Source organism: Dama dama, chromosome 22 (assembly GCF_033118175.1).
Source record: "Dama dama isolate Ldn47 chromosome 22, ASM3311817v1, whole genome shotgun sequence".
In the NCBI taxonomy this organism is placed as follows: Eukaryota; Metazoa; Chordata; class Mammalia; order Artiodactyla; family Cervidae; genus Dama; species Dama dama.
This window is the reverse complement of record NC_083702.1, coordinates 26,466,613-26,483,820: the sequence shown is the minus strand read 5'-3', so window position 1 is coordinate 26,483,820 and position 17,208 is coordinate 26,466,613. Positions and strand designations below refer to the sequence as shown.

The 17,208-nt window shown below is 35.8% G+C and overlaps 1 protein-coding gene across 6 annotated transcripts in view; it reads left to right on the top strand.

Moving 5' to 3' along the window:
* The window catches only part of LMO3 (LIM domain only 3), a 65,046-nt gene that overhangs the window by 40,494 nt on the left and 7,344 nt on the right, over nucleotides 1–17,208 (top strand). For all 6 annotated transcript variants that reach the window (XM_061125094.1, XM_061125091.1, XM_061125093.1 and 3 more), the window contains one exon: nucleotides 10,522–10,647. In XM_061125094.1, the coding sequence (XP_060981077.1) occupies nucleotides 10,522–10,647 (126 nt within the window). The remainder of the gene's footprint in view (nucleotides 1–10,521; nucleotides 10,648–17,208) is intronic.

Here is a 17,208-nt window from a genome sequence, read left to right as displayed (position 1 = left end):
ACTTATCTCATGCATCCCACCTGGGCTGGTGATCTGTTTCACCATATATATGATTTTTTAATGATAGTTTTTTAAATGATAATATTTTTAGTGGTAGTTTTAAAAGCATTTTCTTATAAGACTTAAGAGCAATTGTCCTTAAAATTCTAAAGAAGTAAATGGTGTCAGCTGTTAAATTTGCTTTGCAGATAATAATTTTTTAAAGAAACAAATAAGATATATTCCATGAATCTGTGGTAATTATGTTCATAGAATTCAGAGCTAGGGTATATGTGATTGCCCTCCAAGAAAACAAGGGTGAATATCTGTGATACCATTTTTTGTACCTCTTTTCTTTAGTAAAGCTAACCTACAAAATCAGTTACACAATGTCCCAAATCCTGCTATATACTTTAAAAGAAAATTATAATTAAGTTGTTTCTTCAAGGAAGTAAGGTAAAAGATTTAAATAAAATTTGAAATTAAATTGTAGATAAGATCTTAGATAGGTTGTCACTATTTTGCCATAAAGCACTTTCTCTTTGAAGTCATAATAATTAATCCTAGAAGAAATGTTTGTCAGAAATTTTACTTGCTAGTTGCAAGAATAAATAAATGCCTTACCTATTCTAGGTTAAGTGATTTGTTTACCTTTTATAAATAATCAAGCAATTACTGTCACTAACTTATAATCTCTAGATATGAAAGGTACACTTTACATTAGAATAAATGACTTTTGCATTGCAGTTCCAATTACACTGCCATCATAGAGTCAGAGTTTACCAGTGTAGCTTTAGTAAGTCTTGGTCAGTGCCTGAATGAATGACTGAGTGAAATACGGTAAAACTGACACATTAAAATATTAGGTGGCTTATTTGAAGATCAAATAAAAGGTCTTTCTCATGGTTAGTTCTCAAATAACTGTTTATAAAACGACCCTTATCACCTCCCTGTTTTTCTTTCCTTTTCTTTTGAAATGTTACAGTACTTCAAGTTCATTAGTTATAAAATGGGTAAAAATAATAGTTTAAAATAAGACACCTGTCTACTTACTTTCTTATTCATTTATTATATAGTATATGCAAAGAAAGGTATGGAAAAGAGAGATAAAAGAGAAGGTAGTTATGGGTCTCTAGAGCAGTGGTCCTCAACCTTTTTGGCAGCAGGGACCAGTTTCATGGAAGACAGTTTTTCTACAAACTGCCAGAGGGATGGTTTCAGGATGATTCAAGCACATTTTATTTATTGAGCACTTTATTATTATTATATCAGCTCCACCTCAGATGGTTGGGGACTGTTGCTGTAGAAAGTCTGTAAAGATATAAAAAGACTTACTTGCTGATTTTTAGGAAAATATTACTTATTTTAAAAGTTTCCACCTTGAAAGACCTTTACAATTTTAAGCAGACAAAGCTTTTTGAAAAACACATGATAGAACAGATTATCACTTTATAAAATTATTTAAAACTTTTATTATAAAATTGTATATAGCATATTCCAATTAGCATTTATAATACTGTGGCTGAAACCAGTGAGTAATTTATTTTGGTACCAATGACTTCCTTAGTTATATCAAGGAAGAGATATACAGTAATTAAATTGCCCACAATATCTGTAAAAATAGTCATAGATTTTTTTATGCTCATGTAATTGTGACTGATTTGCCTTCCCTTTCATTAAAAGCCTATCTTAAAATTAGAGCAGAGATGCTATAATAATTAGTTGAAATATCCACCTTTGTTATTTAAAAAATCTATTTGTAATTTCAGTTCATGTATATTATTATTTATTTTACTGTTTCTTATTATTTCTGCCTCTTATTATTCTAGCCTTTTTCCACAACTGAATCTAAAAATTTGAAAAATCTTGTCTTTTAAGTATCACAACAATAAATAGCAGGCTTGACACATTTCTTTTGTTCTAACTGCTGAACATTCTTTTGAGGACTAAAATTTTTATGATTCTATGAAATGTTGGTACAATTGCCATACTTGCCCAGAAGTGTTATCCTCGTCAAATGTTGAAGGAAAAATATTCAGTTTTGCTTTTCTCTGAATCACTTCTCCCAGTAGGTTGCTGTGAAGATCATAAACAGCAGAAACACCTGCTCATAAAGCTTTGGGAAATGGGTATGAGAAGAAATTGACAGTTATTTGTTGAAAGGGAAAGTATAATATTTAAACTCTGTTTGCAACTTTAAACTGAGTCAGGTGTGAAGAGAGACGCTAATTTTAACTAAATCAGCCCTCAGGTCTGCAACCTAGAGACTTTTGTCCAGAGCAGTCCCTTCTTGCCAGATTTTTACAGATGAAAAAAAAAAAAAAAACCCCAGAGAAGTATAGTGAGAAAAGGATCAGATTTGGGTTGGGAGGGTTAGGTTATCACGTCAACTCTGATACTAAATAATGGTGTAAGCTTCTGTATAAAGACATGGGGTATCCCCTACCCTTCATATCACACTAGAATAGGGAAGAAGCACAAGCCATCAGCTCACTTTCTTTACATGTTATTCTCTTGCTGCCTTCATGGAGCAGAAAATAATTAGAGTAAAGTTAGTACTGAGGAAGCCTAGAAGTGGAAAAGTAGGTGAAACGTCTTCTATTTCAGATTATGTATGTATTATAATGATTCACACTATTAGCATATATACTTTTTAGGTTGGAATAAAATATCTTTGGCTGATAAGGATTTACCATATAGCACAAGGAACTATTTTCAATGTCTTGTAATAACCTATAATGGAAAAGAATCTGAAAAAGATATGTATACATGTTTTTCAGAATATGTATTCTCTTTCAAAATATATTTATATATCACTATTCTTTCTCAGAATATATATACTCTTTATATACGTATATGAATCATTTTGCCGTACACCTGAAACTAACACAATATTGTAAATCAACTGTAGTTCAATGAAAAAAATAATAAAATACCTCTGACCTTAACTTTTTCTATCTATAGACATAGGACACTGGCAGAGAGATTTCTAGGATGAATTTCAATTAGAAAATTCTGTCTCTCCATTTGTTTAACTGCCTTAAGTCTTGTATATCTGTGGTTGCAAGAATGTAGACCAACACTGTCCAACAGAAATATAATATGATTCATATATTAATTTTTCTAGCAACCTTGTTAAAAGGAAAGTTTTTTAAAGGTGAAATTAACTTTTTAAAAAGCATATTTTCTTTAACCTAATGGATTCAAGAAATTATCATTTCATTATATAATCAATAGTTTGAAAGTTATTCATGAGATATTTTACTTTTCTGTGCTAAATGTCAAATTTTGGTGTGTATGTCACACTTAGAACACATCTGAATATAGACTAGCCATATGCCAAGTGGTCAGTAGCCATATGTGGCTTCTGGTTACTATATTGGTCAGCCTAGCTATAGACAATGAGTGAAAGGATCAAAGCTTGGCTAATGACTTGTTTGGAGGTAAAGAAGAAACCAACTCAACGGTGAAATTAAAAATTTGTACTCTAGGTGTAGAAGGTACTGCTGCTTTATTTTGTTTTCCTGGACTATCTAAAGTCAAAAGCAACATATTTTGAATCATAGTTCCCAAGTTGGAATAGATTCTGTGATCGTTTAGGGTAGGGACACCTAACCAATCATTCATGGAGCTCGACTTGGTTCTTGCACATGTATAGAACAAAGTCTTCCTAGAATGTCTCCTTGGTCTTTTGTTTACCTAGAATGCCAGACCCAGAGAGATTGATGGCACTAGCTTCCACCAAAATCTCTTCCTTCACCTTTAGCCTTCCTTTTTATCTTTCTGTTGTTCCCAATGTAGTTCTAAGTCTGAAAACTAAAAAGTTAAATCATCTCCCTTCCTATTCAGGGGTAACTTTTTAACCTATAATTTTGTTATCCTCACCGCATTGAGTGGGTTGGATCATGAGCTGACACTCTACATCCAATGGGTGGTTGGCAGATGCTGAGAAATTAGACCTCTGGTTCTGTTTGAATACCCAGCCTCACGCTGCCTGAGGCAATTCTGCCTGATTCAAAGAAGAGTGGAATTTTGCCCCAGCATGGGTGAGAGATACGTGCTGAGAAAACTTTAAAATTACTGCTGCACTGAACATGAAGCCTCAGGCACCCAGACCGGAGTCACCCATCTTCCAGGCTTCTCTTCTTACTGAACCTAGCCTCAGCCTAACAGACAGCTCTCATATTTGCCCTTTTGCAAATGAACTGTAAATAAACCCTGATCTTGACCATCTCCAGGCTTCTACTTACCCTCTAACTTCCTAAGATGCTCTACTTTCAGTTCCCACCAGTTCTGTGCCTTCTGACATGATATCTGTCATTCCAGTCCTGCCTCAAATGACATCTTTCCACCGACTCTACAGCACAGTGACCTAGTGACTGCCCATCCTGTTTTGATTACAGAACACTCCTCACCTTCTGCCCTGGTATTGTCCTCACTAATTCCTCCACGGCACACGCCCAGCCGTATTCACCTCAGCATCTCTCACTAAGTACCTTGCCCATATAGGCATCTACTTCCCTCGAGGTTCACATAGTAAAGAATCTGCCTGCTATGTAGGAGACCTGGGTTTGATCCCTGGATTGGGAAGGTCCCCTGAAGAAGGGAATGGCTACCCACTCCAGTATTCTTGCCTGGAGAATTCCGTGGATAGAGAAGCCTGGCAGGCTACAGTTCATGGGGTCTCAAAGAGTTGAACACAACTGAGCAATTAATACACACTTTCATTAAAAAGGGTTCATTGAACCTGAGCTTTCTGTCTGTACCATAAGTTGTCTGTGGGATTTTCAGGTAGCAGGTGGCATATTTTCTCATAATACACAATATAATATAAGCACTTAGTTTTACTTAACTTTTCCATTTAACCTTATTTCCTTTTTTTCAATGTAATATCTGACTACCTAGTAAGTATGTGTATACTCTCTTTCTCTATGTGTGTGTGTGTATATATATATATATATATATATCCATCTGTGTAGATATCTATATATAGATATATAGATTTTATCCATTATCTGTTGTAAAATTTTATATATAAAGAGAAAATACATATATATGAGAATATGTAACATACATTGAGAATATACTTGTATATATTCAAATATATATAGTAACAATTTAACAAATGGCTTTTATGTTTATGTTTGTCATAATCTACATATGTTAATAAAAACTATCATTTGCCAAGGCTGGACTTAATAAATTAAATTAGAGTTAATTTCATGGAATAAAAGTGCTTATTATGAAAGGAATAATCTGTAAGTCTCCTTTAAACAGAAGATATATCTAGTTACTTTAAAATATAATCAACTTTTGAGACTTCCCTGGTCATTCAGTGGTTAAGACTCTGTGCTTCCACTGCAGGGGGCATGGCTTCTAGTCAAGAAGCTGAGATCCCTCATGCTGCCCTGTGCAGCCAAAACCAAAAAAAATATGGTCAACTTTTACAGCTGTCTTTTTTTAGCTTAATGTTAGAAAAATTCAAAGTCATCTCCATGTACCAATGTATTCTAAAAATATGTGTTAAGCAGCCTAACTGTGTAACAATTAGAAGCATAGTTCAAACTAATGTTAAACATTTCTTATGTTTTCCTTGATGTATTTTCAAATGTTCGGTGTTTCCTTTTTTTGCTGCTTTTCTCTCCCACATTATCTTTATCTCTGTGACAGTGGTATGCCTTCTTTGACCCAACAGCAAGAGAGAACAATAGCTTGAACTCTCTTCAGCCCGTTATGGGTGTGAATTTTTTTTTTTCCATTTTAAATAAAAGAATTGAATGTTTAAAGTGTTTTCATTTTCTAACACTACATTCGTTAGTTTAAAAGAGTGAAATCGAAAAGAAGATGAGGAGTATACTTGTAATAGACAAAAAAAGCAATTGCCCTTATTGATCTGTGAAAATGTTCCATTCCTTCCCTCAGAACATACTCAGTAAAAACTTCCCCATTCGGCAGTCAAAAGTTAAAGATCTTTTCAACTGATCACAATTTCAGATCCTTAGAAAACTAAATTTGCTCTGTTCACTCTAGTTATTCTGAAGAGGGGCGGGGTTTAACAGGATAACTACACTGTCTTATCCTCAGTACTTTAAAGAATATTTACCATTCATTAAATTCATGTGTATTTAAGCTGCTTGAATATTAGAAGATTTACTTGATCTTTGTTCAGAATTAAAGTTTACTACAGTGATATTTATTTATGCATTTTTTTCCCCAAATAATAAATTAATTTGCGTCAAATACTGTGCTTTCCATTGGCTTGGGGGAATTTGATTTAGTGACTTGAGCCACTGACCTGGTAAAAAATCTATAGAAACATCTGGTGCTGTGAAATAAAAGACACTAATACAATGAACACTCATTTTCCCCCGATGCCTGTAGTAAACCATATTCATTATTGCTGTGTTAAATGATTATATGTCTTGAGTTTTTCTCCACCCCCACCACCCCCAGGAACTTTAGTAATGGATATATACTAACCTATACAGAATTTACTTGATTTATAACTATGCTACAAAAGCTGTTGAACATTTAGTAAAAATGCAGAATTTTCTGTGTATCTTTAAAATGTACAAATGTGTGTTGCCTTAGTTCTTGCTATGCCACCCATACACAAGAATTATTAGGTATTTCTCAAACATGCTCAGTACTGTTTGGGAGGTGCTATACAGCACATAGATAGGCTGTGTTTTTACCCATAAGAAAGTTGTCTTCAGGTCTGTGTTTAGATTGTCAATACCAGGTAGTGAAAAAGAAAATGGAATGGAAAAGGGATAGAAACGTCCTTTGGGACTCCTGCAAACAGTAATATGCACTGATATTGTATAAATGATAGTTGTTACCTTTTATATTTTATGTCTTCTTTTGGTAGTCTGTCAGAAGATAAAGGTCATATTGCTTAAGCCAATTATGAGCATAAATGGTAGGGAGCAATCCAGCTCATAAATTGACAAATTAACCCCTCCTATGCTTTAATAATCTGTAAGACATCTTAAGATGAACAAAATGGATCAATAAACTTACTTTCTTTCCTTACTGTAAATTTATGAGCCAGTACAGTACATATATGCGTGCTTCGTTTGTGTCTTGACTCTTTGCAAACCCCATGGACTATAGCCCACCAGCCTCCTCTGTCCTTGGGATTTGGGGGGCAAGAATATTGGAGTGTGTTGCCATTTCCTCTTACAGGGGATCTTCCCGACCCAGGGATCGAACCCTTATCTCCAGTATTTTCTGCATTGGCAGGCAGATTCTTTAGCATTGCACCAGCTGGGAATCCCTTATGGAACTAGTGCCGTTTGATTAATTTAGGTAAATCTCAAATGATTTCTTTTTGAAATAAAGATTTGTCTATCTCAGTGTACGACTTACTAAGATGATATGAGCACTATAAACAGATTCCAAGGATCTTTAGCTTACACGGACAAGCGGATCCCTCTTAACTTCTTTAAAAATGAGTCTGCTAGTAAGGAGTGGAGAGGAAGGGGTTACAGGAATTTCTCAGATTATGAATCGTCTAAATGAATTAGATAATTAAAAGACTCTTCTTGAATATTTCTTAGACATATCTGAAAAAATCTTGCAAATGAGGACTGTGCACTCCTTCAGTTTAATTGATATATGTGAAAATTCTTTTTGTCTGAGAATCCAAATGGTGTGTTTGAAAACCAAAGGATAACATTATATATTTTGAAAACCCAACTTTCAAAAAAAGAAAATACATTTTGTTTCCTGCCCCCAGAGAATCTTGGTTCGTCCCACAGAGAAAAAGGAGAACATGAACGTGGCTATAGAATGATCTCTTGATCCTTGGACAAAACTGAGGAAAAAGTCTAACAAATGCATCGTTTTGCAGTAAATTAGATCAGATTTCCGCATCTCCGCACTCAGTCTGTGAGCTGACAGTTCAGTAAAATGTTCCCTTGTAAGGTTCGCCCTCTTAGGAAAAGGGGCAATAATTCATCATTAGGATTTCAGAGTCCAGGTGTAGATAGAAACTGATGGAGCCCTCCAGCGAGGCAGAGAAAGTGCGTGGAAGAAGAAAATTTTATCTGAAGCCTAATTCCCTGGTTACAGCAGAGAATAATTAAGATAATATTGCTTCAAGAGTCCTTTAATGATTAAAAATCACATATGCAGAATCCATAAATTGGAGGGCCACAAACTGGAAGGCTGGAACGTCAGAGGACTGTTTTGTGCGCAGTGGAGTAGTAAGTACATTCGTGGCAGCAGGCTGTACGGGCAGCCGCCAGAGACCAGGACCATTCCAAGGACTTTGTTTAGATGCAACAAATCATTTGTCTGTTATTAACCCAGAGCTTGTAATTATGCAGATTGCCATAGATTTTCCTGGGCCTGGAAGTGAGATTGAGGGTTGTTCGCAGTATTGCAGGCAGCTCAGGGCTGGCCATGCATTACCGAACTTGCCACATTTATCATGTTGACTGATGGCAGCAGAACCAGGTCTCAGGTCCCAGTGGTTAATGTAGTGGGTAATTAACTGTCATTTGCCTAGTAATAGGCTGATGATCAATGGTTTGTGTGGAAACAAATTCTAATCAGGTAGCTGATAAATGCTCAGCTAGCGAGAGCAATTGAAACTGGGGGAAACTATGTCCAGAATTTCAAAATGGCATTGTGTGTATGTGTGTGTGTGTGTGTGTGTGTGTTTATTAGATATAAGCAAACTGAGTCGTTCTGAAAAACTGCTTGCTCTCGTCCTAACCACATTTTACATCCACAAGTGCATCCACATGCAAACAATATAGAACTTTGAAGATTTCCTTCTTTCTCAAAAATAATAAACAAGAGACCAGAAGAAACAAATGGCACACATAAGGGATGGGACTCCTGATTCTGTGAGGTGCACAGAAAAGTAAATGTGAAATGTTAGACGGCACAGGGAAAATTCTGCTGACAAAAGAATAAGATGAAAGCTTTAGTTTGCGGTGGTTTCATTTGTAACAATGCAGTAGGAGATGGGACATATTACGTTTTCAGTGAAGTTCTTTTTAAAGAGAAATTATTTCCCAAAGCAGAGACTATAAACTGAGAACACAGAGGTTATTAGAGTTACATTTGTTAAAATAAGCCTATTAAAGCGTTTTTAAAATTCTTTCAAGAAAAGAACATGGTTTTGAATTTAGTCTTCGTGAATAGAAACCTTGGCTTACTTTTATCAAGAGCCCAGATTTTGCTAGCAAAGTCTTTAACAAGCATCTACAGTTTCTACCCTCAAGGCGCTTATGTTCTTTAAGAGACACCTAACAAAAACACAAGCATAAACATTTATTACACATTTTGCCAGACACTTAGAAGCTGTTCTCACAACTCTTTTTGACAATTGCCATTATCCTGGTAAGAGGAAATAGTTATAAACTTGAAAATGAATATGTATGCCTTAAGGAAAGGCATACTATCTTTGGAGTATATAGAAAGTAATAAGAAGAGAAACTTCAGCACATTTGTACATAATCCTTCAATTCAGTAGAATGAAAGGCTAAGATATTTTAAAGTACATTTTTATAACTAAAACGAGTTTTCTCCGTAGCACCTTTGAATTCATTAGTTTAGAACTGCTTTTAATTTGGTCTTTCCCATGAGAGCCATTATATTTTTCTCCTGTCAGCCTGATGCTGGAGAAAAAAGAAAACTGGCAGACGTGGTGTTTTTCATCTAGTTTGCTTCCTAGTTAAAAAGTGCATTAACTTGTATGCATGGAATATTATTTATAATAACTCTTCACCACCATTAACAACTTTAAAGAAATTTGGTTTAAATATTGCCAGTGCAAATGGATAAAATATTTTATTTCCTGCCATTATGAAACTATAGAGACATTTTATTTTGTACCGTTTTTTAAGGTCATTACAATAACTATTTTCAGGAATCTACAGCAAAAAGGTTTTTTTTTTAATAAATACCTTTTTTCCCAGACAATTCCAGTAGCTCTGATAGTATATTTCAGCTCCTGGTCTAGCTATTTATAGTTTATAGCCTCATTTACTTTAATATGCTACCTGAATAACATAATCATAGCTATAACTATGGTATAGGGCCACAGGGTGCCTGCAACGCTAATGTTTTTTGACTACTTAAGGGCTTGTTCATAAACATTCCTTAATAATAATGGCAAAGCTTTTAGTAACTAGGTATCAGAAAATAGTGAGTCATTCAAATGGGTTTCTTTCCCAACGAAAACATTTAATAGGAGGCATTGAGATCAAAGTTATATTGCTTTTATATTTTATATTCTAACAAGTAGAAGATTTTTGCTGTGAATTCACCCCTGTTAACTTCTGTTTGTGTGCGGTTATGTAAGCTTCCTGATGTATTTGTCTTTTTCTGTTCTTTTCAAACAAGATGTGATTTTCATCAAGAAAGGTCAACTGAGTATGTATCACCGAAGAATATTTATGTATACATGTAGGATAAAACTCACTTGTGTATTGATAGTTTTACAAGGTATTATTAGCATCTTCTCTGGTCACCAAATCAGATTTCCCTGGAAGAGTCTGAAAAAAAAAATGTTTATTGTTCTAGGCTCTTCGGAGTAACGGGAAACTGTGCTGCTTGTAGTAAGCTCATCCCCGCCTTTGAGATGGTGATGCGTGCAAAGGACAATGTTTACCACCTCGACTGCTTTGCATGTCAGCTTTGTAATCAGAGGTAAGCACCAATCATTCTGGCTTCTAAAAAAGTGGTAAATCTCCTTTTGCTGGCTGTGTGTTTCATGGTGGGAATTATTTTAGTACCCTTTACTTAAAGCAACTTGTCTCAGCATTTTTGTTTTCTGCAACAACTCATTCGAGGCCAGAAACACATCACTGAGGAAGAGAAAGGTCTCAATTCTATCCTGTCCCTCAAAGAACTGCATCATAGAACAGGATGTGATAGGAGATGAAAACTTTCTCTTCTTACTCATTCTTTTCTCTTGTTTTTCTTTTAAAAAGTAAATTTAAAATATCTTTACTACTTGAGCAAACAAATTTGCAGAGGAAAACATACAGAAATTTATGACAAGCAGTGTGTATTCATCTTATTTTCCTTGTATACAGTTGCTCTATCTCTTGATTTCTTATCTTGAATTTTAACCTTGTTGTATATGTACTTTTAAAGTTGCTTCAAAGCTCTTTGGGAACTAAGTTGGATATAGTTATCAGTATCGGAGAGGCAGCCTTGAAGGATGGAAAGGATGTTACAGAGGGGATCTAGAAACCTAAATTCTAGCCTGGACTCTCCCTAACAAGATATATGAGCATAAACCAACCATCTTAGTCCTCTGGACCCCAGTTTTCTCCTTTATAACAAAGTAGAGTTAGATTAGTCCATTTTAGAGAACTCTCTCATCTCAAAGTATTATGATTTCATTCCATTTTTTCTAAAGTGAAAATTATAACTTTTATTTCTAGTGGGAGCTATATACTATGATGCCTGTTTTATGTGATAAATGCAGAGGATACTAGAATATTAAAAGATACATCATCAAAATACATTTCAAAAATTACTGTGCTTGATGGAGTTTAATGAAAATAAATTCAGCATGTGGGTGAAAACACCTGAATGTAATAAATATTCAGTTAGTTTTGTCCAGTTCTCAGTTACTGTAATTGGCCTTCTTTTACTGTCAAATGTAGTATCTTCTTATGAAGTGCTGTAGAGTATTGGAAAGAACATGTATTTACAGTGATAACTGGATTCAGATTTCAGTCCCACCATGAACTGGCTGTGCAGGCTTCAGTTTGTTGCTTAATTTCTCTGAGTTTGGTTTGTGCATCCTTAAAATGCAGACAATAATGCCTATCCTGCAGATTTTGAAAATTAAATGAAAAAAAAACTTACAAATACGAGGAATATAACAGGTTCTCAAAAATCAGTTTTTACCTTGATATCTATGATTTATTTTTAACCTTATAATATTTCACTAACTTGGTTTTTACACGAGGTATCTCTTGCTAAATGTAGATGTTCAGAATGTTGCCCAGTATACTTCACGATGTGTAATTGACCCAGGAAATAATTCAAGAAGTCACCTTGCAGCATCTTGAGTCTTCTCAACAGATGTTTGGAATCATAGCAGGTTGATTCAGTCTGTGGTGACATTTAGCCAAAAATAAATTGGCATATGTACATATTTTTATTATAAAGCTAGGAATACAAAAATACAAATACCCGCACACCCTTATAGATTCATTACCATGCATATGTATGTCTTAAAAGTATATTAGTAGTAAATTTAGAATTTTTTTGTTTACTTATCACATTGATCCACTAAACATTTACTAACAATAGAGATATCTTTCTGTAACTCTAATATTTACTGCTTTTCTACTTATAGAATGTTACAGATTGATAGTGGAAAATTTAGAAAATAAGGATGTAAAATAACATTGTGCCATGTCTCACTACTCTGAAAGAAATTATTTCAGTGTTTTGTTGTCTAGCTAGTCATACATTTTTCTATGCACATGTGACAAGTGATACATAACATATGCTTTATATTATATCCACACTTAAACATCTTAAAGGAAAGTAGCAAGGAAGAATCCTAATATTTGATACTTGTACTTTTTCATTAATATAGTGAGCCTTTTTACCTGCCTTTAAAAATTATTTTATGATGTTTTAAGCTTTCTTGTGTTCAGCTTTATGGATAGAGCTTCATATATTGTTAAATCAGTCTTTTATCATCAAATGTGTAGGTTTTATCTTCTGGTTTTGTGTATCAGTATCATCAACTTAATATGGACTTTATAAACACTCAAATCTGTGTCAAGCTAAATTTGCAGGCACATGCTTAATTAGACAAAGCATATAACAGTTTAAGGTTTATGTTATATATTGCCAAAATGCTCTTCAGAAAAATTGTACCAATTATCCTTACTCCAGAAATGAAAAAGTAATGCATTCCCTTACAGAAGTTCTAACACTGGGAATTACTATTTTAAAAGATATCCTTGTCACCTTGAGGGATGAAAGATGATATCTTATTATCATTTTTAATTAGCATTTATTTGATTACTAGTGGCCCTTTGATATTTTTCTATTAGGAAACTGCTTGTTTATTCCTTTCATTCATTTTTCTATTAAGGCAGACTTACCTATTTTATCCATGTTCTACACAGAAAATTAAAACATCATTCAAGTGCTAAGCCCAGCCTAAATTCCATTATGATGCAAAGTAATTGTAGGTTGTTAATGTTATTTACAAATCGTATATCAATTTTATTTCACCATTGAAATAAAAAGTTGCATTCACAATTAAGTTTGTCTCCTCAGTGGAACTCAGTCAAGTAAGACAAATACTCCTAAATTTTGACTCTAAAACTGTTCACCTTCTTATTGCTGCAAAATACTGTTCTAGTATCATTATTAAAGTGCCTAATATATTTCTGTGTGCGCTTCATTTATTACATGCCATAATGGGACTGCATATCTTTAGTGCTGGCTATGCACAATTAGCACTTAGTTATTGTCTTGTCACTTCCATCCCTACAAGACAAACTCCTTTAATGCAAGAAGTCAGCTAATCTTCATCAGTCAAGCAAAGCAGACGAATTGTGTTACTCTGAATCCAGAAGGTTTTCAGTACAGGAGACTCTCCTTTTACATTGATGTTTGCTTGGGGAAATCTCCCCAGTAAAGCCATTCACCACAGGAGCCTGTACTCATAGTAGCCGCATCATTGTCCCAGTAGTACACCTTTGCAAGTGACATACAAAACCAATGGGTAATTTATAGGCACTTTCCCTTAAGCAAACTTTCTTGATATCTGAAATTGTGGTATCATAAATGCTTATGAGTGTTATTTAGCAGTGGGAGTCCCTGCTGGCTCAGTGGTAAAGAATCCGCCGGCCAATGCATGAGACATGGATTTGATCCCTGGGTCTGGAAGATCCCCTGGAGAAGGAATTAGCAACCCACTGCAGTATTCTTGCCTGGAGAATCCCAAACCCACTCCATTATTCTTGCCTGGAGAATCCCAAACCCACTCCATTATTCTTGCCTGGAGAATCCCATGGACAGAGGAGCCTGGTGGGCTACAGTCCACGGGGTCACAGAAGAGTCAGACACTACTTAGAGACAGAACTACAATAAGAGCAATCATTTAGCAAGCCGTTTCATCTTAACTTTTAAATCAAAGTATCAGTAAGATATAAAGCATTGCTGAATGTCTAAAAAAGATAGTGAAAGGACTTCCCTGGTTGTCGCATGGTTAAGACTCTGCACTTGCACTGCAGGGGGTGTGGGTTCCATCTCTGGTTGGGGAACCAAAATCCCACATGCTACATGGCCAAGTATAAATAAATAAATGAAATTTTTGACTAAGGTAGTAGTAACAGTGAACTTTCAGGATTGGTGGTCTTCTCTGTCCTTTAAGTAAAAGGGTATGGCTAAAAATGGGCTTCCCTAGGGACTCGGATGGTAAGGAATCCACCTGCAATATAGGTGACCCACATTCAATCCCTGGGTCGGGAAGATATCGTGGAAAAGGGAATGGCTACCCACTCCAGTGTTCTTGCCTGGAGAATTCCATGGACAGAGGAGTCTGGAGGGCTACAGCCCATGGGGTCACAAAGAGTCGGACACAACTGAGTGACCAACACTTCTTCACTTCATGGCTAAAAATGTGTGGATCTGAATTTAAAGATATCTAAAAGTATGTCTATTTTGAAAGAACCAGAAGAAGTTTATTTTGAGCACCTTGTATGATAACTTGAATCTTATTCAGAATTGGGAAATTCTGGTTAATTTCTTAAAGATGCGTGACCCCCCCCCCTGGAAAATTCTAGAAAGCTAAGTGATGGTTTTATAAGAGAAGGGAAAAAAGTGCTCCTTTGTAATGAAATGGCCTCAAATATATATAACTGTGTGACATTTGAAAAAAAAAAGAAAGCACTGTGCTAGGCTCTGTGGAAACAGAGGTGAATAAATTCTAGTTTCTGTCTTCGGGGTATTCAGAACTATAGAAGAGACTGGACATCAAAGACTCACAGAAGAGAAGAATGTAAATATCTGTTTACTAAATATACAAAACAGATCTATACTGAGGGAAGAGAGGTCTGTCCCTTTTGTCCTTCTTATGAAAGCATCAAAGGGTTGATGTGCTAGATTTTAAAGGATTCTCTAAGACTGGTTAGGGTTAGGAAGTGTGTCTGGTTGGGGGGTAGGGGAGGTGACAAAGCCTTGGTACGGTGAGGAAAGGGTTTTCCAAATAGATGGAGCAGAGGCAAGACATGGAGTTGTGAAGCCATGTAATGTGTTCTGGAAATGAACAGAGGCTCAGAGATTGGCAGTTGTGGAGTAGTTTGGTGAGGATGTGGAGGAGGAGGGAACAGAGAGGAAATTGTGAAGGTGAGAAGTCAGTGAACTAAAGTCAACATGAATCCAAATTTAAATTATTCATCAAAAATAGCTTTGTTATTTGAAGAATTCAGTTCTAGAATAAGTCTGTCTTCACCAACATTTATGGGACACCCACTTCAAGTGGTAGTATAGTTTATGGTGGTATTTCAAAGGGGTCAAACAAAATTTAACTCATGGTCATTTACCTCAGCACTACCACTTGAGTGGGAAATCTGTTACACATTCATGAGAAAATTTGAAATGCCACAGTAAATGATACACCAAAAAGTAAGTGCTTTGGAAAAGATCAGAATGTGTTGATGGGGTCAGGGAATACTTAAGGAAGGAATGGAAACTAAAAAATCTTTATTCATTTATTGAAGTATGTGCATGCTAAGTCATATAATTGCTGTATAATAGTATGTAAGTTACAGGTGTACAATATAGTGTGTGATCAGTTGCTTTAATTGTGTCTGACTCTTTTTGTGACCCCATGGACTGTAGCCCACCAGGCTCATCTGTCCACAGGATATACCAAGCAAGAATACTGGAATGGGTTGTCATTCTCTCCTCCAGGGGATCCTCCCACCCCAGGGATTGAATTGTGTCTCCTGCATTGGCAGGCGGGTTCTTTACTATGGAGTCACCAAGGAAGCCCCAGTATAGTGATCCACAATTTTAAAGGTCATTCTCCATTTATAATTATTATAAAATATTGGCTATGTTCCTCATGTTGTGCAGTATATCCTAGTAGCTTTTTTTATACCTGATAGTTTGTACCTCTTACTCACTTATTCCTATATTTCCGCCCCCCCCCCCAAAAAAAAAGAATTTCTGAAATTTAAGTAGGTAGAAAAAGGGAGAAATATCCCTGACTAGGGAACAGCTAAGCAAAGATGAGAAGATTGTCAATGGCAAATAATAATGGTAGCAAATTCTCGTACAGTGCTGATCAGACGTTGTTTTGTTTTACATGTGCTTGCTCATTTAGTACTCAAAATAACCCAGAAGTAGTCACTATCATTAGCCTCATTTAACAGATGAGGAAATGACAGTATAGAGAATTTAAATAACTTGTCCGAGATTGCGCAGATAGAAAAAGGTAGATTCAAAATTTGAACCAAGAAAGTCTGGTTTTTAGTCTCTGGACTCAGATCCAGTATGAGGACCCTGGCCTGTTTCAAGGTGGGTACTTTCTTTGCTGACTGTGGCAGTGCTTTAGTCGCTAAGTCACATCCAACTCTTGCGACCCCATGGACTGCAGCCTGCCACGCTCCTCTGTCCGTGGGTGAAAGTCGCTCAGTCGTGTCCGACTCTGTGTGACCCCATGGACTATACAGTCCATGGAATTCTCCAGGCCAGAATACTGGAGTGGGTAGCCTTTCCCTTCTCCAGGGGATCTTCCCAACCCAGGGATCGAACCCAGGTCTCCCTCATTGCAAGCAGATTCTTTACCATCTGAGCTACAAGGGAAGCCCCTGTCCACAGATAAGTGGATATGAATGTGAGTAGATAGAGTGGAGTTAAGTGAGGTAGATATTAAATAATTTATAGCAGGATTTGGGGTATGGGTAGTATAGTTTGGTACAGAGAAGATTGTTTCTGTGTGATGATAACTATGCTGTCATTGGGAAAATACAGTAAATTTGTTCACAAGTGTACAATGAGTGTATAACGTGCACTTCTCACTGAAGTACAGTATCAAAATCTCCATCTTTTAGTAACAGAGGTATGCTAAATAGGACGGTAGAAACGTTGGCGATATGGACTAGATTCCCTTTCTTTCCCAAGTGCTCTGGAAATGGAAATGGAAATTAATTATAATTGGCAGTCACTCACCTTAGGAAAGTAAGATGACCAAGTTAACCTTTTCATTCTCAGAAA